Below are 24,793 nucleotides of genomic sequence, written 5' to 3'. Positions count from 1 at the left end.
TACACTGGGGGGAGGGAGGTGTGCCAGAAGAGGTTGTTCTGGACAGAACTCCCAAGAGAGATTAGACAATCAGCCATTGAATTAGCTTCGCGCAGTGAGAAAAGAGAAAAAATAAAGTGAGGAAAGAGAAAGTAATTAAGAAGATGATTAGATGCTTCTTTTGACTTTATTAATGATTTGAAAGGAAGGATATATAAACGATGGTTGTTAAAGAATCTGAGATCCATGGTCTCAATCTTTAAATTGGAATCTTTTATCTTGCAGCTGTATCATTACTGTCATTATCATTATCTAATCTAAAATGCCATTTGCATCACTCTAGGGATGTAAATGGATAGTCGAAAATTCATGTCTGTTTCATGTTTGAATCAATTAAGGGGTTTCGGAATCCGGAATTTTAATTTTCGAAAACTATTCGAATTGATCCAAAAAATAACCGGATTCGGAATCGAATAGTTCCATTTCGGATCGGAATTATAAAACCATCGTAAAATCTCTAGAAACATCAAACGAGGTGTTTCTGCTCCCAAATGACTAGACATACCTGGGTTTTAAATACCAGAATAGGAAATGGTCAGTGCCGATTCTGGTCCGAATCAGATTGGAATTGACTTGAATCGGTCTGAAAAAACCCCTAAAATTCGGTAGATCTGTGGAATATTGCAACGGTTCTGGTGTTTATCTAGCCGTTGTTAGTGAATGGGGTTTATTAATGAACAATGGAAATGAATTATTAGATCCTTGTAGGTACCCAAGTGGGTACCCCAATTCTGATCCGTGTGGGTCTAAGGGCCGGGGATCCATATTGATCGACCATGAGCGGGTAAAATTGAGTGGCAAATCAGAGCCATGCACTCATATCCATAGATATGGACGACCAGGATTGTAGCATCTTAGGACAACTCTGAAAGAGAGTTAAGAATACTTGTGATGAGCCACCTGGCTATATGAGAAAGATTTTCTACAGTCTAGGTTCTCTCCCTCTTGTGAGGGGATGCTTCACCTCCACAGCTTCTTCTTCTTTGACTCTCTTCTCAAGACAAGTGGGTTAATAGTTGTGTTACTATTATAGACACAAGATATTGGTGTTGGGTGTGTCTTGTATTTTGTAGGTCTATATAATTAGTATTTGGTTCGTATTTTTAATTGGGTTTGATTTTGTATCCATTACATGTGCGGGGTAAAATTGAAATTTTGTGAAGGTTAAGGTTTTGGTGTGTAAAAACCCCTAAAAACAAGCAAAGGAGATCATTTTGTAAGGTAGAGAGTGGTATAGAGAGTTTTTCTATATTAGTGAAAAATCTCTAGTGTTTCTTACCAAAAAAAATAGAAAGAAAAATCTCTAGTGTTAAGTTTTTCATATTATGTGTGATTGTTTGCTTGATTTCTTGTTCGTGGTTGCGCATTTGTCCCCGACACCTGCAAGCACATTCTGCAATCGTGAAGTGCATTCTAACAACCTCCTAGAAGCTTGTTTGGAGAGCATAGATTCTTCAGGCGGCAGCTCCAAACAATTACTTTAATTCTCTTAGTGGAAGTTTAACATAAACTCAATTACTTGTCAAATATTGTTTGGAGGATTACATATTGTTTTAGAGAAGCAAATCCAATTGCGGATTATTTGGTAAAAGAGGCAACAAAACGAGGGTCATCTGAAACTGATCCGACCATGCCTAGGGCGATTCAAGAAGAGCTTCATTGGGATGTAGTTGGAAAAGCAAGGTTTTGGTTTAGATGAGCTGTAAATGGAGGCCAAACTCCCCTGCTGATGGCAATGCCGAAGGTGGGGGCACTGGGTTCTCTTTCGTTTTTGTGCCTTTTTGGGGCTTTTATGTATATTCTTTCTCATCTTCTTTAATATAATCTGATCTTTAGGAAAAAGAAAAGACAAAAACCTAAACTCAATTACTTAACAAATTCAAACACTTAATCGAAGCTTCATGCTTTATAACATATTAGGAATAGATGTTGGAACCATGTCTAGTTGGAAAAGTATTTGATGTTACATATTAAAGAAAAGGTGTTCTAGCTAGATTTTATATATAATTAACATTACAAAGTAGACAAACAAAATATGATTCTCTGACGGAATCATCACTTCATCAGAACTAGGGAAAAGTTCTCTTTATGTAATCAAATAAGATATGGGAAATATATAGTGTTAAGAATTAAAATCGTTGCAGAACAATGTGTACAAAAGAAAAACAAAAGAGAATCTCACACGTATTGAACATAATGATTTATGTGATTCACCCAAGATGGACTATGTCTTTTTTTGCTAAAGGTCAGCAAAGTATGTATTAACGAAATTGAAATGGTGTTACAAAAATGACTGGAAAACTATCAAAAATACCTTCTCAGAAATTTGACCTTTCACCTTTGGCATTGCCATAAGCAAAAGGACAAAACCTGGAGGACAAATCACATACATAGAATGTAACGGATAAGGATAGAGTAATCTCAAATTCAAATTTAAATCCCAGATTGAACGAGTTTTCAGCAGCTAAGACTGTTCCTACTTCTTGGGATATACACTTCCAAATTGATAGAGTTTGATCTTATCACAAACTTAGAATATTTGAAATCTGTACCTGTAATTTTCAAATATAAATATACATCCCCAATCGTACTAAAGATGATAAGGGAAAAATACAAATTCAAACTCATTCTCTTACTTGGTATCATCCGCCGCTGACTCACGTCATCGATCACCATGACGAACTCTAATGATTCCACCACTATTCCTTCCGCTACCACCACTCCACAGCCACTGATAGCACCAACCAACATTGTTTCTCTCCTTCCTATTAAGCTTGACAGGACGAATTATCTTCTGTGGAAGTCACAGTTCATGCCTCTTCTACATGCACATGATCTGTATGGCCATGTCAATGGCAGCAAACCATGCCCACCACCCACCTTATCTGCTTCTCTTGATTCATCTTCTACTGCTGCAACTGATCCAAACCCAGCCTATATTGCCTGGCATCGACAGGATCAAATTATCCTCAGTTGGATAATTTTGTCACTCACCGAAAGTGCCCTAGCCCAGATCGTTGGGCTCACCTCTTCTTATGCTGCCTGGAGCGCACTAGAACGCACATATGCGTCTCACTCTCAAGCTCGTATTATGCAACTGAAATATCAGTTGTTTCAGTTGAAGAAAGGCTCTCTCTCCAGGGCTGAATACCTTCAGCGTGTTAAAAGCCTGGTGGACAATCTTGCTACTGCTGCTCATCCCGTCTCTGACTCCGACGTAATCTTAAGCATTCTCCATGGACTTGGACCAGATTATGAGTCCTTTGCTCCGTCAGTGACCACTCGCATTGATCCCATCCCACTCGATGATTTCACTGGTCTTCTACTTACCCAGGAAATCCTCAAGGATCAGCGCACTACTCACATGGATTTACCATCGGTTGAAGCCAATGTAACTACGAAGTCCACAGGAACTTCTTCCAACCGAGGCCGAGCCTTCTCCAACAATGGCAGCTGTGGCCATGGTCGTGGTCAGTACCATATCAACCAACAGAATGCTCCTCTGCTACCTACACCTGCTACGCCATGTCAGATATGTCCTAGGACGAATCACTCGGTTGCAACTTGTTACAACAAGTTCAACCCAAATTATCAATACAGCTCACAAGCACCTCGTACAACTGAACCTGAAGCACTGCTGGCAGCCCCACCTGCATCCTTTGACACTGCATGGTACCCGGACTCAGGTGCCACCCACCACATCACATCGGATATTGGCAACATGACTATAAGCTCACCCTACACTAGGTCAGACCAAGTGCGAGTCGGTAATGGTGCAGGTTTGCATATCCAAAATATTCGATCCTCTCAAATTAATTCCTCTTCTAAAAATTTAGCACTTACCAATGTATTACATGTGCCCAAAATTACAAAAAAATTGTTGTCTGTCAGTAAGTTTACTGCTGACAATGATGTGGTTTTGGAATTTCATCCTCGATGTTGTTATGTGAAGGATCCACGCATGGGGAATATCCTGCTCGAGGGAACCACTGAAGGTGGTCTTTATCATCTACCACCGGCATCTTCACCATCAACAGCCACTTCCCCGCCGCTGCCCACTGTTCACATTGGTGAATGGGTCTCCAAATCGGTTTGGCATGATCAACTTGGATACCCCTCTTCAAAGTGCATAGACTCTCTCCTCCGTCGCTCAGCTCTACCATTCACGGCCACTCCATCACCAGCAGTCTGTGTTTCCTGCCAGATGGGAAAGGCTCACAAACTCCCATTTGCAGTCAATAAATCAAGAGCATTGTTTCCTTTTCAATTAGTACATTCTGATATTTGGGGGCCCTTTCCCTCTCTTGCTACTCAGGGTTATCAGTATTACATTTCTTTTATTGATGACTTCAGTAGATTTACTTGGATATTTCCACTTGTATGCATTAGATCTTCTGCAAAAGACCAAGATGGCCAAAGCAAAGCCTATGCCTACACCAACTGCAACAACACCTCTTAGCCGAGACAATGGAGCGGCCTTCGAGGATGTCACCCTTTATAGGAGCATTGTTGGTGCATTGCAATACTTGACTCTCACCTGGCCTGACCTCTCGTTCGCTATTAATAAGGTGTGCCAGTTCATGCACAGTCCTAAAGTTGAACACTGGGCAGCTGTCAAACGAATCCTATGATATTTGAAGGATACTATGGACCTTGGGATTCAAATTCAGCCATCAAAATCCACACTCTTAAGTGCATACAGTGATGCTGACTGGGCCGGCTTCCCTACTGACAGACGATCTACCAGTGGGTACTGCATCTACCTAGGTTCAAACCTAATCTCTTGGAGCTCCAAGAAGCAACAAATTGTGGCCCTGTCCTCTATAGAATCTGAATACAAGGCCATAGCCAATGCTGCAACAGAGCTGATATGGCTACGCCAACTGCTTACTGATCTTGGGGTCCAATCACCCCACCGATGCTATACTGTGACAACATCAGGGCTACATACCTAGCAGCAAATCCACTCTTCCATGCCCGCACAAAGCACATTGAAATTGATTATCACTTTGTGCGTGAGCAAGTGGCAGCCAATAAATTGCGAATTCGGTTTGTGCCTAGTTCGGATCAAATTGCAGATGCCCTTACAAAGGGTCTTCCAGGTCCTCAGTTTTGGACTCTATGAGACAAGCTCACAATCTACAAGAGACCGTTTCACTTGCGGGGGAGTGTAACGGATAAGGATAGAGTAATCTCAAATTCAAATTTAAATCCCAGATTGAACGAGTCTTCAGCAGCTGAGACTATTCCTACTTCTTTGGGATATACACTTCCAAACCAATAGAGTTTGATCTTATCACAAACTCATAATATTTGAAATCTGTAACTGTAATTTTCAAATATATATACATCCCCAATCGTACTAAAGACGATAAGGGAAAAATACAAATTCAAACTCATTCTCTTACTTGGAAAATTCCCAAAGCCCCAATTAAGAAAATCTATAATAGGGCCTACCTAGTGCTTCACAAGAGACCAGCCCGAGCAATGAGGTTAGGAATTACTTGCCAAATTCTTGAAGCTTTTTGTTTGGCCGCATAATTAGCTAATGCATTTGCTACTACGTTTGCTTCCCAGTAACAATGGGTGATTCTCCACTGAACAGAATCAAGTAAAGGAGAGATCAACCACTAAGTCTGTAGAAAATTCCAGGGAATTTTGGGGGTGAGGACAGCGTTGACCGTGGTTGCAGAATCACTTTCAATTCAAAGCTTATTAATATAAATCCCGAGCTTCCTTAATTCCCACCAAGAAAGCCGCTATCTATGCCATGAAATTGGTTCCCAACCCCTTGATAGGAGGCAAAACATCTAATAGGTGTGCCAAATTGGTTCCGAAAAATTCCTCTAGCTCCTATGGATCTTGGGTTTCCCAACGAGGAACCGTCAATGTTTAATTTCCTCCAGCAAAGATGGACTATGTCCAAGGCTGATAAACTTCCATTATTCTGATGAAGAAATTACAAAACCCTAACCCCCCCCCCCTTCTTAAGAGGTCACCTCTATATATAGTGTTTTGACACATTATAATGTAGAGGTACAATCTACAAGGGCAAGATTGTGGGGATTCCCTGGGTCTGCATGACTAGTCAATGTTAACAACCCCTTCCTTAGACTGTGAAGGGAGGCAAGAAGGCCCTCTACTTCATATCGAGGCTGACGGTGACTTGATTGGGCACCATCCAGCCAAGAAGAAGCAAGCGCATCCTACCAAGAGGAAGCAAGGGCAGCAGGGTGTTGTATGTATTGAAGGACATATTAAAGAGGCTGGGTTGAAGGGAGGTAAGGGAAAGAATACTAAACCTCAATCGACCAAGGGAGGAAAAGTGAGAGAGGATGGTAGAGGTAAGGGTTCACTACGTGCCTCCAGGCCTGAAATCAACTAGTAGGAGTTTCTTCATAATCTTTATTGTTGATCATGAAGATAATATGTTGGAATATAAGGGGTTTCAATGCCCCAGAGAAGCATCAAGCAGTGAAGCGATTAATCAAATCTTCTTCAGTTGTCATGTGTGTTTTACTAGACACAAAAGTCAAGGAGGATTGTGCTGAGGCTATCTTCAAGCCGGTGATGCAAGGTTGGACTTTTTCTCACAATGGGGATCCTTGGGTGGGATTCTGCTGCAATTACTATTGATATCCTTCAAATGACTAATCAATTTATTCATATGTTTGTTTCTTTGAAAGGACTGGCTATCTCTTTCTTTGGTACAACAATGTATGGTTTGAATAGGATGGTGGGAAGGAGAGAGTTATGGAATGCCTTAGAATCTTTATCTTTCAGAATGTCGGCTTCATGGGCAATGTTTGGTGACTTCAATGTGGTTAGAAATCAGAGGGAGAAAGTGGGAGGAGATGATATTGATTAAATGGCTGTCGAGGAGTTTAACAATTTCATTGACTCAGTAGGATTGTTTGATCTTAAAGGGAGAGGGGAAGCTCTCACTTGGTGCAATGGCCAGATTGGATTGAGACGAATAAGCTGCAAGTTAGATAGAGTGCTAATCAATTCTATTTGGGAAGATCAGTTGAGGGCTTCAGAAGCTGTATTCTTGAATCGTGGAGTCTCTGACCATAGCCCTATTAGTTTGTCCATCTTGGGAGAAAAGAATTTTGGTCTGAAGGCTTTTAAATTCTTCAATGCCTAGACGTCCAGGGCTGATTTTAAGAAGGTTGTTATCCATGGGTGGAGAGAGGCAGCCCATCCTAATCTAAACCCTCTGTCTAGGTTTGTTGCTAGATTGAAAAATGTGAAACAGAAATTGAAAGTGTGGAATATAGAAGATTTTGGAAATGTTTTTGAAAAGGTGAAGCTAACTAAGAGTCATCTTTCATCCATCCAAAGACTTATTTCTGTAGACCCTTTTAATGAACATGCGGAACTGGAAGAAAAGGTAGCTAAAGAGGTGCTTGGGAGTGCTCTCAGGTAGGAAGAAGCTTTCTTGAGGCAAGAGGCTTGGATTAGTTGGTTGAATCTAGGCAATGGCAACAATGGATTTTTTCACCAGGCAGTTAGTTGTAGGCAAAACTACAATCACATTTTGGAGGTAGTGGTGCAGCCTCATTGGAAGCTACGGATCGGGAGAATTGAAATCACGTCCCCTACATGACCAGGAGTTGATCAATCGAATAAGAAAATCAAAATTGCAACGGAAACTTCAATTGAGAGTTCCAAATACTCAACTGAGCAATTTTCATTAAACTTCATAATCTGCTTTCTATATTCTCATGAAGGATTACAGACTTAGAATTGAGTAAGTGTAAGGGAGAAAAGAAAGAAAATAAGATTCTAATCTCCAATCTTCAATCAGCACCATATTCTTCCAATCAGAATCCCACCTTCTCTTCAATCTACCCAAAATACTCTAAATCAGAAATCCACTCTTCAATCCAATCTTCAATCAACCCAATATACTAGCTAGCTGATTGATCCTTTATTTATTTAGATATAATTTATTTAGAAACTGAGATAATCCCAAATCAGTCCAAATCTTCCTTCTTTTCGGTGCAACTTCTTTCCTTAAAATTATTGGGAAGATAAGGAATGGATGGAGTAGCCCTGCAGGGGTTGGCCTTGCCTGGCATGCCACTCCTTGACCCGAACCAATCTTCGAAGAACCTTAGGGTCGGAGGTGGCGGCTTCTACTTTGTCAACTTCATGGTCCAGGTCCAGGGCTGCATCAGGTAGTTAGGTCTGGTGGTTCTGTGACTGATGTACCATTCCTAATTAAGGCAAAAGCAGTTCAATTCTTCTCTAGACTCTAACTTTTCTCAGGAGGGAGAGGGAGAGCTCCTTAGGTCCCTTGCTTTAAGTTGTTCCCTTGGGGAAGATCACAAAAATTCCCTTATGGGGGAGGTAACTGATGAGGAGACCAAGATGTGGTTTTTTCTTTCAAAGATAATAAAGTTCTAGGGCCAGATAGTTTCAATGCATTCTTCTTCAAGTATTCTTGGGACATCATTGGAGCTAATCTTATGGAGGCTCTCAAGTGGTTCTTCTCCAACTCATGCATGCCTAGGTCAGTTAACTCAACATTTATTTGCCTTATTCCTAAATCTGATCATCAAGTAGGATTTAGTGGATATAGGCCTATTGCTTTATGTAACCTGCTATACAAGTTTTATATCCAAAATCATTGCCAATAGAATCTAAGGAGTAGTGGATTTTCTGGTTTCCTATAATTAGTCTACATTTATTAAGGAGAGATCTATTGCTGATAACATCTTGGTATGCCATGATGTAGTTTAAGGGGTGTCTAGAAAGCACTCTTACCCTTCGGTTATTTTAAAGATAGATCTCCATAAGACCTATGATTCTTTGAAGGGAAGATTTTTGTTTCATATTATGACTGCTATGGGATTCCCTGGGCAATTTATCAGATGGGTTCAGTGTTGTATGGAGTCTGCCATGTTTTTTGTCTTAATTAATGGTAGCCCAGCAGGTTACTTGGTTGAGGGTAATGGCATTCGACAAGAGGATCCCATGTCCCCCTATCTCTTCACTCTTGCAATGGAAGGCCTCAATGCTATGATGCAAAATCTTGTGGTGAATCTAAAATTCAGCTTATCCCTCGGTGTAAGCCCCTATTGTTGTCTCATTTGATTTTCGCTGATGATTTGATGATATTCGTGAAGGCTGAATGTAGGTTGGTGTCTGCAGTGATAAATACATTGAGGGACTTCTCTATTACTTCAGGTCTTTTGCTGAACAACTCCACATGCTCTATAATTCTTGGAGGTGTTCAGCCTCGGCTTCATAGTCAGTTGGTGGAGTTGACTGGCTTCTCATACAAAGAGCTCCCCATCAGGTACCTTGGTGTCCCTTTGATTTTAGGTAAGCTGAAGGCTGCAGATTGTACACCCCTTGTTGATATGTTGAGGAAGAGGCTAGAAGGATGAGCTTATCTCTTTGGTGTTGCAGGGCGGTTATTTTTATTGGATAGGCTACCTGGGTGTGTTAACTCCAAGTTGGAGTCTTTGTTCTCCAACTTTTTATGGTCTAGGTCCGGATTGGAGAAGAGAATTCATTTTGTTTCTTGGGGATCTATTTGCAGGCCTAAGGCAGAGGGTGGTCTAGGGGTGAAGAGAATCGAGGATATGAACTTGGCAGGAATTTTGAAACAAATATGGTGGATTGCCTCCCATAAAGAGTCTTTATGGGTGAAGTGGGTAAATCAAAGGTACTTGAGGGTAATAAATCAAACAAAGGGGGGGGGGGGGACATACCCTCAAGACTTGAGGGATGATTCCTTTTGGACGGTGAAGCCGGCACAAGATTGCTCTTTGGTGTGGAGGAAAATCCTTAAATACCATGACTTTGCGAGACCATATATTCATCACATAATTGGAAACAGCTTTGATACTAGACTTTGGTTGGATCCTTGGCACCCTGACGGAGTTCTAATGCTCATCTACGGAGATCATTTTCGTTATGATGCTGGGTCAAACAGGCTTGTTGTGGTTAGCTCCATTCTTCGGGAGGGAGGTTGGGATCCTTGTCTCACTTCTTCAGTGGACCTCATTAGGATTTGGGATCAGCTAAGCAATATTGGTAGACAAGGGGAGACGGTCTCAGATTCCATTATCTGGAAAGGTAATTCAAATGGTATTTTTTCCTCTAAATCGGCCTAGGAGATCTTGAAGAGCCCTCTCCCTTATGTGTCTTGGTCCACCTGTGTGTGGTTTTGTTCTTATATTCCTCATCAGTCCTTCACTTCTTGGCGCTATTTGGCTTGATGCCCTCCCAACTAGGGACCAACTCCGAAGATGATCTATTCAAGTGCCTCCCTATTATAGATTTTGTTGGGCAGGACTGCAGAGTAGGGACCACTTATTTTTTGACTGCCCCTTCACTACCCATATATGGGTAACCATCCTGAGGTTATGTTCGCCATCCAGGAAACCTGGGAGGAGTGTGGAGCTGGAAGTTCAGTGGGTAGGGACCTCATTCCAGGGAGATCTTATAGGTTGCATTGCCAAGCTAGCATTCTGTTGCACTATTGCTCACATTTGGAAGGAAAGGAATTTTCGTATCTTTCGGAACAAGACTTGCACCAATTCAATCATCATCAGGGACATTCGCTTTGATGTGGAGGAACGGTGTCGTGTTATTGTTCTCAAGGGGCCCATATCCAATAGGAATCAATACCTTGTGGAGAGTTGGGGAATTCGCCCCATTTGGTCTTCTGGTTAGTTCATTTGTTTTGGTGGGTCTTTGGGCCATGGGCTTTTTCTGAAGCTGTCTAGTTCATTATTACCCATTGTAGTGTCATTGGTCTCCTTTGATTCAGGGACCCCCTGCTCTCATAGTCTTTGATTTGCTGGGGGGGGGGGGGGGTGGCTACCTTGTAGTTGTTTGTATAGTCTTTCTTTTCTTTGCAATAAATTTGATATTACCGATCAAAAAAAATGTAGAGATACCCTAAGTATAAACAACTCCCAAAAAATTCTGTTCCAGAGTAGGAATGCCAGAGTTGAGGAAAAGTCAACAGTGCTATCGAGATTAGACTGAGATCACACTTCACCAATAAAAGAAAGTTGGAGAGATCTTTTGTTCTCTTTCTAGGGTAAGAAAATGTATTGTTTGGTTAAATGGAGCACTATGAAGCTCTCATTGTGTGTGATTTTATGTAATTTTGTTCATGCTCTATAATCAATCTGAGAGGTATGAGGACGAGCGGCTATAATCCTATTCTCAATTACTGGAGAAGCATATCTCATCTCACTATGGACGTAGGCAATCTTTCCGAACCACGTAAATCTTTGTGTGCATTATGTGATTGTTTAGTTGCAATTTTCATTCTTTTCTGCAGCATTTTAGGTTAACCTTTTTCTATACTAATTCCAATAGAAAATATACGTTCATTCATCCTAGAGATGGAAATTAAATCTATTGTGCAGTTCAAGGGAACCAAATCTTTCACACTATATACAAATAAGTTAGAGGGATGGGTATGCTAGTAGTATACCATAAGCTAGCACCCTATGTGTCTATCTCTCTCTTCCCCCTTTGAAATGACTCCCTTACCCCTCAAAAGAAGGAAGGGAGAGTTAGACAAATAGGGTGCTAGCATACGGTATACCACTAGCATACCCAGCCTTTTCCCTAAAAACAAATAGGAGAGCAGCTTGAACTTTTGACGAAAAACAAATTAAGGGGCTTAGGTGTAACAGATAACTTTATTAACAGCCAAGAAAAATATAAGAGTGATTGCTGATTCCATTTCTTGGGCAACAATGCTTTTAGTATTCCTACTGTGGAAGCTGATTCATTTTGGTCCCTAAACAAAAAGAAAAGGACCTTCTAAGAAGCATACTTAAAACAGTTTTTTTTCCATCTCCGAAGTCCATATGTTACCTTTATTCAGTCTCACAAGAATTCAAATGACTCCAAATGACTCCAAATGACTTTATCAACTATCAAATTTATACAGATAACAAGAATTCTAATGGCAAGAGTCGCAAAGTCTAGCTCAAACTGATGAAACAAACCTATGAAATTAAAAGACGATAAAATCATTCTTGATGGTTTAGATCTTCAATACATTTCCTTCTTGCCTTTCACCAGGAATCATGGTGTGTTAGAGGAGGTGACCTAGGAGAAATCTCGCCGTCCATGTCATTCACCTTTTCACATTCATCAATCCATTCACTGTAACTGTATAAACCAAATCAATCACAAAAAAATAAATAAGTTGATGGGTTTGAAGGTATGGATGTGAAGAAATGAAGTATAGGGTTTGGTGTCATTAACTCACATATCAATGGGTTCACTAAGATCTGCAAAGTTTTAAGATCAATTGAGGTCAGTTTCACAAAAGAATGATATAAGAACTTAACAAAGAAATCAAAATAGATAACCTTTACATCCATCAGTGCCACATATGAACTTCTGTGGGATTTTTTTGGATCTTTCCCTGGCTAACAGTCTTGGGATAATGACCAATCCAAGATAATGGCTCAGTCAATCTCTCTTTTTTTGTTTTTTGGTAACAAGGCTCATTCAATCTTAATTTCTTAAGATAAGTTCATTTCCCAAGGCCAGATTTGGTATGATTTCTATTTCAATTTCGGATTGGTTTAATGAAATAGTCAACAAATAGATTTTTAGTCAAAAACTTGAAATTGTTTTAGTTGTATCAATTTGAAATATTTTAAGCATAAAAAAAATCCATTCGGTAGTTCAATTTTTTGAGAATAAATTCTCTGTATTTCTTTGAGAAGGATGGTGGTGGCGAGGTGGTAGTGGCAATGGTTGTGTTGGTGGCGTGGCGGGGCGGTGGCGGTGGTGGATAGTAGTGGCGAGGTGGTGGTGGCAATGGTGACGGTGGAGAGGTGGTGGAGGCAGCATGGTGGTGGTGAGACCATTAGGAGAAGAAGGATGATATTTTATTTTTAACATGAAATTACTACTTAGCCCATCAAAATATCCATGTGCTCATTAAGAGCAAGAGTGAAATCAAATGAAATAGAAATTCTGAAACAGCTCCACAGCTATTTCAGAATTTCTATTCTACTTGATTATATTTTACTGAAATAAGGTGCAAAAATCAAACCAAACAATTTCCAAAATAAGAAACACCCCCTGAAACTGAAATAGACATTATACCAAATCAGGCCCAAGTTGGTACTTTTTGGTTCCCCAAAACTGCCTATTAATAAACATTTTTGAAAACCACCAAAATAAAAACAAAGGGCATACCCAGTACGTGCACAAGGCTCCGGCCATTTCGGGTTTAGGGAGAGTCGTAATATACACAGCCTTATCCTTGCTTCGCAGCTAGGCTGTTTCCGACTCGAACCTGCGACCACAAGGTCGCAATGGAGCAACCTTACCATTGCACCAAAATAAAATGAGTTTATTTTGGTAGGAATAGAACATTGATTGCAGTAGGAATATACATCAAAAGAGTTCCAGGTATCTCTAATGCTCTCATCATTCTCTTTCACAACCACCCCTCCACCATCCAAAAAAAGAAAGAAAGGAAAAATGAGAGAAAATTTTGAATTTCATTAAAACTGAAAAGAGAAGCATACTATTAATGGCAGTGCTGTATTTCTCTTGGCAAATGCAACATGTTAGTTCTCCAATCATTTCTTTCCTGTCACTGAAACAGAAAAAAGAAAGAGAGGTGATGGATATAAAAGTTTAGTATCCATTATAAGACAATAAAAATACTTCTAACATTGTCAAAGCTCATAGAGTGGCTTCTGCTATCCAGCTTAGATATCTAGGCCTCCAAAAAAAAAAGCAAGACAAGGACATTGAAGCTTACATGGTGCAGTTAACAGATTTTTCATGGTTGCAGAAGGGGCAGTTAAAGACAGACTCAAGCTTTTCCATCTTCTTCTTTGGAGCTGGCTTTGCACTTGACTTCCTCTTCCCCATATTTGATCTACACACTTCAATATCAAGCTACTCTTCAGTAATTTATCATACTGCACATTAAAGAGACGAACAAAATGTGCCTATTGTCGCTAATCTTCCTAATAGGTACCTTGTTGGTCCTTTGCTCTCTTCTAAATTAACTTTGGCAGACTGCTCTCCCCTTTTTGAATTAGTGAAGAAAAGATTGGAAGGATGGAAGAGTAGGTTTTTGTCTCATGCTGAGTGATTACAGCTCATTAATTTTGTGCATCAAGGGGGCTACATTTATTGGTCTGGAATCTTTGGTCTACCTGGTAAGGTCTTGAGGAAGCTGGAATCTATTTTTTGTAATTTCCTGTGCTCTGGGCCTTCGTTGGAGAAAAAAATCCACTATATTGCATGGGAGAAGGTTTGTACTCCAAAATCTGAAGGGGGATTGGGCATTAAAGAATTAAAGATGGAATTTAGTTGGGATTATGAAGCAGGTTTGGTGGATTGCTTCTAAGAAAGATTGTTTATGGGTTAAGTGGGTTCACCATAGGTATTTGAAGGCAGAATCTCTTTGGAGTGTCAAAGTCCTTAAAGATTGTTCTTGGGTTTGGAGAAAAATTAAGAAACTCAGAAGCAAGGCGGAAGGTTTTATTGAACATATCATCGGGAATGGTGAGAAGACTAAATTATGGTTAGATCCTTGGCATCCGCATGGTATTCTAGTGAAGACTTATGGTGACCGTTTGTGGTGGGATTCTAATATGGAAAGGTTGGAGACTGTCCACTCCATTTTGCGCGATGGTGTTTGGGCTTCTGTGCCCTCCCCCGCATTTGATTTGGTGAACGTTTGGTCTGCTCTCCCTTCCATCGATCGTCTCAATGTGGAGGTACAAGATAGAGTGGTGTGGAAACCTTCCTCTTCTGGTCAGTTTTCGACAAAATCAGCGTGGGATGTTCTTTGTCAAAGAAATGCAATTGTTCCTTGGTCTAGAGCTATATGGTTTGTTGGCAATATTCCTAGACAATCCTTTACTTCTTGGTGGTGTATAGTGGATGCTCTCCGAACGGTCGATCAACTTAGAAGAAGAAATATCATCAAACCATCTACTTGTTGCCTTTGCTCTTCTGGTTCTGATGATAGAGATCACCTCTTCTTCTTGTGCCCATTTTCCAAGGTTGTTTGGCAGGAGATTCGCCGTCTTTGCTCCCCTTCTAGATGGATTATATCTTCAGTTTCCTTTGAAGCAAATTGGGTGGCTACCGTGTTCGGTGGGGATCCTATTGGAAGAATTGTTTGTCTTGCGTTTTGTTCTACTATTTGCCATATTTGGAATGAAAGGAATGCGCGGATTTTTCACCAAAGATCCAAGAACATTCCCGAGGTTCTCCTTGATATTCAGAGGGATGTTAAAGATAGATGCAATGGGCTGGTGTTCAAGGGTAAGAGATCTAGGAGAAATTGCTTCTTGGTTCAAAAATGGGGTATTTGTGTCTCATGGTTGAACCATTGATGATATTTTTTTTGGTTATTTGCTTCTTGATCCACTATGAGATTAGTGTTTGTTTATCCTTAAGAGAGTAGTTGTCTTGTTGGCTTTGTCTCCCTTTCTTGGGTTTGTCCGTGTGAGAGTTCTTTAGTTATTCTTCTCTTGTTTTCTGTATTCTTTGTATAGTTTTTCTCTTTTTTTCAATAAAGCAATATTACCTATAAAAAAAAAAACAAAAAAAAAAAAACGTGTCTATTGTCAATTTTTTGTCAAGTTATTTCAAAACAAAAGTTAAGTGGGCAAAAGAGAGAGAGAGAGAGAGATAAATCCTTCTCTAATTAGAATTCACTATTAAGAATCAACTTGATGCGCCATGTTTTCAACTACTTTATTGAAAAAGCTCGGCCTAAGGTTGATTGGCTGAAAATCTAATCTTCTGTAAGGGCGTACCCAGTGCACGAGGCTCCCGTCACTACGGGGTCTAGGGAGGATTATAATGTACGGAACAACTGAAAAAGAGGTATTAGTAAATTAGTGCTTCAAACCATTCCTATGCAATGATGTGTTTCATGTTGAAAAACGAAATCTAACACGATGTAGAAAAGAATGGGAATCGCAAACAACAATTGCACAATGAACACAAGGATTTACTAGGTTCGACAAGATTGCCTACGTTCATGGTGAGATGAGATCTGTTTCATTGTCAATGGAGAATAAGGTTACAGCCGCTTGTCCTCACACCTCTCTCAAATTGCGTTACAAAGAAAGAACCCTCACTACATATTTATAGCAAAATCCTATACGGGAATTTTACTTTGAAGCCTTTGGCTTCTTAACAGCCCTTCAGAATCAACCCACAAACCAAGCAACGGAATAGTTTCAAACTTTCTATTTCTATTTGTTGAAAGCTGGACTTGATCATGAAGAAGTTTTGGTGGAAGAACAGAATTTGGATAAAGGATCGAGTTTGTTGGAGAAAATGGGAGCTGTTATGTGAGAGACCAAGTCTTGGTTTGGGCCTTTGATACTCTGGACCTTTAATGTGGCAATACATGCTAAACAATGATGATGTTTATTTCATAGATAAATATGTTAATTGTGTAATATTTGTTGGGGTAGGAAAACAAAATTTCCAACCTTCTCTTTGTGATGTGAGCAACACACGAAAACGGTATGTGTAAGATCAACAAAAACACAAAAGAAAACAAACACATACACAAAGAAGAGGCAAGAGATTTACGTGGTTTAGCAAAACCACCTATGTCAACGGAGTGAGATCCAACTTCCACTATGAATCAAGAGAAAAGAAAGTAAAACCTTTGCAATTTGATATCCAAACCCAAGCACCCATCTACACCCTTCTCTCGTCTTCCATTCACTCTACATACCTTCACCTTGGCTCGTCGCTTAATCCTGGTACACATGTTGCACCCACGTTGTACCTCTTAGACTCTCACTTGGATCCTCACATCTTGGCTCCTAACTTGGATCAACACTATTCTCTTTTGTAAACAGTTCTATTCTTTTATTAGACTTCTTTTTTACCTTGTTTTTTCTCTCTTCTTAGAAAACCCACTAACTCGCTCTCCTCTACTTTGTTGGGCAAGATTTCATTTTCTCTCCCCTTAGAGAAAACCCACTATACAATTCTTCCAAAGCATCTATTGGAAGACTCCACCTTTCTTAATGTCTTTAATTACCAATCACTTCCATTTACTTGGAAGTCCTAACCTTATTAAAGACTCCACCCTTCCACTTATTTGAAAGACTTCATCTTCTTAAAGATTTCACCTCCTTAAAGACTCCACTTTGAAAGTCTCACCTCTCATCCAAATAGACTACCCAAATTAGACCATTGAACCAATTCTTATCAATTGGTCTAGATAAAAGCCATGTACCAAACCCAACAATATTGTGTAAATATTCATTGTATATTTCTTTTCTTGTATTAATTTCATTGTTTAGATATTACCATATTAGATGGCATTCTTGTGTATTTATTCCAATCTCTATTGAAATTCTAACACAGTTTTACAGTTTTACCAGAGTTTTCATGGTAATAGTGCTACCCACGATCGTCCTCAACCTATTTTCCAGCACTACACCCATCCCGATCCATTTCTATCCCCCTATTTTCTCGCAACTATCCAATCAAAACGCCACGCATCATCAACACCTACTCAGGTACACACTTACCCATCATCAACAACACCACCCATCACAATTGTCCCACTGATAGCCCGATAGGACCAAGCCCAACCATTCCGTTGATAACAGACCCATCTACTATGGGCAGACCCAGGAGGACAGCTATCAGACCTAGCCATCACGATAGCATGGCCCAGGTGGCGAATATATTCCCTACTAGTTGTATTGAGGAGCACGTCTAAGGCCGTTAGAATCTAAACCTTGTAATTTCTATATAAAGACAAACTTGTGTATGGACTAGGCATGAATGAATATTAAGAATCTTCTTTCTGTTGCTCTTTCGTCTCCATCTCCTTCCCCTTCTAACTCCTCTCCTAGCCTCCCTCTCATCTGAATCCCTATCAACTGGTGCTTTCATTGCTCTCATGCCTGACGATGTGACTACTCACCAACAGGAAGCTCTAGCTCAACTCCAGGCTACAGTCCAGGAGCATGCCACGGCAATCCAACCCATCTCCACCCAACACAAAGAGCTCTACAACTCTCAGACCACCATACTCCATGAGATTTTGGTGAATTTGGCTCGAATGCAGAAAGCCCCTGAATGCTAGGCTCCTCTGCTGCCCACTCCTTCACCGTCTCTTGCAGCGGCGGCATCCATCGAGCCATAGGGTTCTAGGCTACCTCGTGTCAAGCTATCCTTCTTCGACGGCTCCAATCCACTTGACTGGATTTTTTAGGTGGATCGATACTTCGCCTTTTACCAGACACCGATGGAACATCGCGTTGACATAGCGTCATTCTACATGACTGGCCTAGCACTGGGCTGGTTCCAGTGGCTGTTCTGCAATCAGCAGTTGCAGTCATGGGAGTCTCTTAAGCTTGCCCTGGAGAAATGCTTTGGACCATCCTCTTTTGTAAACCACGAAGCCGCCCTGTTCAAACTTCGTTAGCATGGCTCTCTTACAGACTACCAGCTAGAATTCGAGACGATTTGCAATCACACGCAGGGCCTCTCCGATACCAATATCCTAAACTGCTTCATTTTTTACCTCCGTTCGGACATTCAAAAAGAACTCTCAGTCCTTCAGCCCACATCCATCTCTGACACGATTGCTCTGGGTCGCTTGATGGAGGATAAACTCACCCCTTCCCCTTCCTCTGTCTCCCGTTCCAACTACAAAAAGCCCTCCGCTTCCACCACCTCTCCTTCTTCACCAACCAACCTTCCTAAACCCCTTCCCCTATCTAGTCGTACCCCAACCATCCCCATTAAACGACTTACTGGCCCTAAGATGCAGGCCCGTCGCAAGAAGGGACTCTGTTTTAATTGCGATGAGCATTTTGTCCCTGGGCACTGCTGTCAATGCAACCAGTTCCTTCTCCTTCTCTAGGAGGATGACACCCTTGTTTCCTTTGAACCGGATACCCCCTCCCTAGCTGAGCCACCAGACCTACCTGAACCTCCCGATCCTGCTACTCCTGTGATCGCTCTCCACGCCCTCTCCTGCCACGCCACACCCCCTACCCTCCGCCTTCATGGGACTATCCATGGCAGTTCCCTCTTTGTACTCATTGATAGGGGCAGTACCCACAACTTTCTTCAATCTCGCCTGGCCCAGTTTCTTTCCCTGCTCGTGCAACCATCTCAACACCTTAAAGTCATGGTTGGAAATGGTGATGAGTTACTCTGTTCTAGCCTCTGTTCTCAAATGCCATTAGTATTGGATACACACACCTTCTTGGTGGATCTATACCTCTTACCCATTCATGGTGCTGATCTCGTCCTCGGCGTCCAATGGCTCGAGCTACTCGGATCGGTTACCTTCAACTATAGGCACCTCTACTTGGAATTCTCCTTCGCCGGAGAAACGGTTCGTTTGTATGGTGACCCCTCTCCCAAACCGGCCCAAATATCCCTCCACTAGCTCCAGCGCTCCCTTCAAACCAAAGCAGTCGCCACTCTCTTCCACATCACCCTTCTCCCCACGAACCCATCCCCATCGCTTGAATTTTCCCCAGACCTTTTAGAGCACCATGCGTAGGTTTTCCAAACACCAAGCGGCTTACCCCCCACCACCCTCATGACCACCGCATTCCCTTGGATCCCACAGCTCGTCCTGTTAATCTGAAACCCTACTATTATCCCCATTTTCAAAAGACAGAGTTGGAGCGATTGATCGTTGAAATACTCCGGGATGGTCTGATTTGACCTAACTCTAGCCCTTTTTCCTCTCCCGTTCTACTGGTGAAGAAACGTGACGGTTCCTGGCATTTTTACATCGACTATAGGGCACTAAATTCCATTACGATTAAGGATCGGTTCCCCATCCCAACTGTGGATGAATTGTTGGATGAACTACATGGTACCACAATCTTCTCCAAACTGGATCTACGCGCTGGCTACCATCAAATTTGCCTCCACCCACCGGACATCCCAAAAATGGTATTTCGCACGCACGATGGGCATTTTGAATTCCTTGCCATGCCCTTTGGCTTAATAAATGCCCCCTCTTCATTTCAAGCAGCGATGAATGATTTATTCTGGCCGTTTCTCCGTCGCTTCATCTTGGTTTTCTTCGACGACATCTTGGTTTATAGTTCATCTTGGGCTACACATCTGTTCCATATGGCACAGGTACTGACTCGGCTCCAAACCCATTCTTTTTTTGCTAAACGGAGTAAGTGTTTGTTTGGACAGACTTCACTAGAATACCTGGGCCACATCATCTCTGCCAAGGGAGTTTCGGTTGACCCTTCTAAATTAGCAGCCATGGCTTCATGGCCTCTCCCCACCACTATTTAGCAGCTCAGAGGGTTCCTAGGCCTGACAGGTTATTACAGGCGTTTTGTACGCAGCTATGCCACCATTGCGGCACCTCTTACAAATCTTCTCCGTAAGGATCAATTCACTTGGTCCCCCAGGCTGCCGAGGCATTTAACAAACTGAAATCTGCCATGTTGTCTGTCCCTGTACTCTCCCTTCCTGATTTCAGTCGCCCATTTGTCATCCACATGGATGCCTCTTCAATTGGTATTGGTGCAGTTCTCTCTCAACAGCGTCATCCCATTGCTTACTTTAGTAAGCGAATATGTCCCCAGCAGCAGCACTCTTCCACCTATGTTTGAGAAATGCTCACCATCACAGAAGCCATTAAGAAATGGAGCCAGTACCTTCTTGGCCGGAAGTTCTCCATCTACACGGATCAACAAAGTCTATGTACCTTGATCCAACAAAACTTACAGACACCGGAACAACAAAAGTGGCTCACCAAACTGTTGGGTTTCGATTTTGAAATATTCTACAAGCCTGGAAAGGAGAATGACGCAGCTGATGCTCTTTCCTGTCGTGACGACGCCTTACTCCATTTTCTCCTGGCATCTTCTTCCCCAACTTTCTCCATCGTCGATGACCTTCGCAGGTTTTGGGAGGACCCTACTTCTGCCCAACAACTCCACTTGCATAGCCAGTTCAAGGGGTACTCTTTTCGTGATGGCCTGTACTTCTACCATGATAAGATCGTCGTTCCCCGTCCAATGGATTCCAGGGGCAATTGCTACTCGAGTTTCATACCTCGCCCATTGGGGGTCATTCCAGTGTCTATCGCACGTACATGCGGCTCTCTGCTTCATTTATTGGCCCCTCATGTGCCAGCATGTCCACGACTTCGTCGCCCAATGTCACATATGCCAACAAGTGAAGTATGACACTTCCCCTCCACATGGATTGCTCCAGTCGCTTCCACTGTCGCAGCAAGTCTGGGACGATATCGCGATGGATTTTATTATTGGCCTCCCGCCAGCCTCCGACAAATCCAAAATTATGGTTGTCATCGACTGTCTCACGAAGTATGGCCACTTCGTCACTCTTTACCCCAGTCTCACGGCGTCCAAGCTCGCTGCCATCTTCTCGGTAGAAATTTGTCGCCTCCATGGGTTCCCCAAATCTATTGTCAGTGACTGCGATCGGCTGTTCCTTAGCAACTTTTGGCAAGAGCTCTTCCACCTGCAAGGAACCACCTTACGCATGAGCTCTGCGTACCACCCTCAAACGGATGGCCAGTCCGAGGTTCTCAATCATTGCCTTGAAACTTATCTCCGGAGTTTCGTCAGTGACGAACTGAAGCTTTGGGTGCGTTATTTACATCTGGTTGAATGGTGGTATAACACCAATTGGCACTCTTCTATTGGCATGACGCCCTTTCAGGCCCTTTATGGTTGTGCCCCACCCACCATCTCCACTTACATAGCAGCCTCCACCCCCATTGCTTCGCTGGATGACGACCTTGTTCGCCGGAATTTGGCCCTCAAGGCCATGAAAGACCACTTGCTCCGTGCCCAGGTGCGTATGAAGAATCAGGCAGACCACCACCGAGTTGACAAAGAGTTTTCCGTCGGTGATTGGGTATTTGTTAAACTGAGGCCTTATCGTCAGATCTCGGTCGCCTCTCGTCATTCCTAGAAGCTTTCCAAGCGATACTATGGACCCTTTAGTGTTTGCAAATGCATCAGCTCCGTCGCTTACAAGCTCGACCTATCGGCTTCTGCCAAAATCATCCAGTGTTCCACGTATCACTACTCAAACCCTGTCGCGGTGATCCACTTCCCTCGGCCACTCCCTTACCAGCTCATTTCTTCAATGAGCGTCCCCTGCTATAGCCCCTGGCCGTTCTAGGTCAACGCACTATTCTGCTTCAAGGCCACTCTACTCCTTAACTCTTTGTTCGCTGGACCGGGCAGGATGCAGAAGAGGCCACTTGGGTGGACCGTCAATAGTTTCAGCACACGTACCCCTCCTTTAACCTTGAGAACAAGGTTATTCCAGATGGGATAGAGAATGATAGCCCGATAGGAACAGGCCCAGCCATTCCGTTGATAACAGACCCATCTACTATGGGCAGACCCAGGAGGACAGCTCGCAGACCTAACCGTTACGATGGCATGGCCCACATGGTGAATATATTCCCTGCTAGTTGTATTGAGGAGCACGTCTAAGGCCATTAGAATCTAACCCTTGTAATTTCTATATAAAGACAAACCTGTGTATGGACAAGGCATGAATGAATATTAAGAATCATCTTTCTGTTGCTCTTTCGTCTCCATCTCCTTCCCCTTCTAACTCCTCTCCTAGCCTCCCTCTCGTCTGAATCCCTATCACCCGCCCACTCATTTTCACAACAAACATCCACATTGCCACACACCCCCTCCCCCCAAATTCGAGCCTAGCCTTCCGCCTTGCTTCTAACACTGTCAAGGGCACTCTCCTTCATGGCTCACTATACTCTTCCATATCCTCTTTTGTGTTGAAGGCCTATTCTTATGCTGATTGGCTAGGTGATATTACTGATCGACGTTCCATGATGGGCTACTGCTTCTTTCTTGGTGATTCTCTTGTCTCTTAGTGTAGTAAAAAACAAAGTGTTGCTCGTTCTATTACTGAAGCCGAATACTATTTTCTCATTGATGTAATTTCTGAACTTATCTAGTTATGCTGGCTTCTTAAAGATCAAGTGTCATGTTCTCAACCTCGACTCTTATATACCTTGGTTTCCTTGTTTAGATACTGCCAATGTCCTTTTCTTTCTTTTAATCATATGTGAGAAGGAGATGGTTGGGCACGCCGCAAGCTTCTCTGCAGCTAGCAGCTGTGCCCAACGGAGAGGGTGGGATAAGGGGGTCATTTCCATAAGGGCTGAGAGAACCTGCTGCCCGTAGCAGCCACAGCAGCGCACTAATGAGGTGCGGCGCAATGACCGCCTTAGCCCTGCTCGGGCAAGGCGCTCGGGCAGGGGTAAGGCAATCATTGCACCGCGCCTCATTAGGGCGCTGCTATGGCTGCTACGCGCAGGCCATAGACGATCTGGATTCGAAAGATAGACTCAGGCCGTAGAGAGAAAAAATTTCGTGTTCTAATCCTCTCTCTCCTCCTCACCGATCATGTAATCTTAGCATGATCGCCATGAAAACAGGCACAGACAACAAAATTGAAAAGGAAAGATAAAAACGGAGATCTGAATATGTTCAGATTTCCATTTCACAGATGAAATCATAATCAAATAGGTTCAAACATATTAGATTTAAACCAAAAAAACTCAATAAGAGGATGATATGATCGAAGCAAGAAAAAACTTTTAGATTACAATGAAAGCAGCGATTCAAGCTCATGCGGCAAACTAACCTCTTATTTCGAAATTAAGATAGAATGGATCGAATAGCAGAAAATTATCTGTAATGAGAAAACTAGTAAACAACAGATTGAGAGAACATAATTAGAAGCTCGGAAGAAGTTACCGATGATCCCTTGTTCGGCGATACAACCTCGCTTCTCGTAATGTCCACAAAAGAGATTGAGAACGAAAAAAATGAGCTCGTAACGATGGAAAACCATAAATGAGAGAGAAAAGAGCCTAAAAATCATTTTCATGAAATGACCATAACACCCTTACGTATTTCCATGCATGTATTTCTTCACACTTTCATTGTGAGATAATTAATGGGAAAAGGATGGGCACTCTGCCGGGGTGCCCACCCAGTATCGGAAAAAGAAATCCTCTATATTGTTCTAAATTCTAATCTTGCACTGCGGGTCTGAGAGCTCAACACTTGGAAGAAGCTTCGCCCAATGGTGTCGAGCTCGAGAAGAAAAAAGAAAAAAAAAATTTGCATTGCATCAAGCTCGCACCGTCGGATGAAGCTTCTTCCACATGTCGAGCTTTCAGGCCCACGTTGTAGTGCACTGCAAGATGCCCACATTGTAGAGCATTTTAATCCCCGGCCCCAATGTCTATCTCTCTCCCCTTCCACGGGAAAAGATCCTACCTCTCCCATTGGACAAGGTTGTCTGCTTACCTTGAGCAAGTGGGGTGCCCAACCCTCTTTCAAGATAGTTTAGTACTGAAATAAAAGGTGAAACTTCCTCTTCACCCACGGTGAGTCATAAATCTTCGACCCTCCTGTTATTGCCCATTAGAGTCCCGTCAAAACGCAATAAAGACAAGAAATCTCTTTACTAAGGGTGCAATGGAACCAGATTTTTAATTACCCAGCCCCATCTTAGCTTAGGCCTAGCTTAGCATGAAGTCGGGTTAAGATATCTCAGCTCGAGCTCAACATAGTCGGGCTCACCCAACCTAATTCAGCCTGGATTGACCCTAGTTGGGTCGGGTTGGGCTGAGCTTATACTCAGGCCTCAGCCAAGGCCTTGTCCAACTCAGGCCTGGATATCTTTGCCTTGACCCAGCCTGTGGGCTGAAGAGCACAGC

General features: G+C 42.3%; 1 protein-coding gene across 1 annotated transcript; it reads right to left on the bottom strand.

Moving 5' to 3' along the window:
* Positions 1-11,932: 11,932 nt before the first annotated feature.
* On the bottom strand, positions 11,933-23,931 carry LOC122665129 (transcription elongation factor 1 homolog). The gene is made up of 5 exons (XM_043861198.1): positions 23,823-23,931; positions 13,814-13,933; positions 13,575-13,645; positions 12,296-12,317; positions 11,933-12,195 (listed from the first exon to the last, which is right to left on the bottom strand). Exons 2-5 carry the CDS (start codon positions 13,924-13,926, stop codon positions 12,099-12,101), a joined length of 303 nt encoding a protein of 100 aa, XP_043717133.1. The 5' UTR covers positions 13,927-13,933; positions 23,823-23,931; the 3' UTR covers positions 11,933-12,098.
* Between the last annotated feature and the right edge of the window lie 862 nt (positions 23,932-24,793).

The sequence above is a fragment of the Telopea speciosissima genome, chromosome 6, assembly GCF_018873765.1.
Source record: "Telopea speciosissima isolate NSW1024214 ecotype Mountain lineage chromosome 6, Tspe_v1, whole genome shotgun sequence".
Taxonomy (NCBI): domain Eukaryota; kingdom Viridiplantae; phylum Streptophyta; class Magnoliopsida; order Proteales; family Proteaceae; genus Telopea; species Telopea speciosissima.
This window is presented reverse-complemented; position numbering and strand designations above follow the sequence as displayed.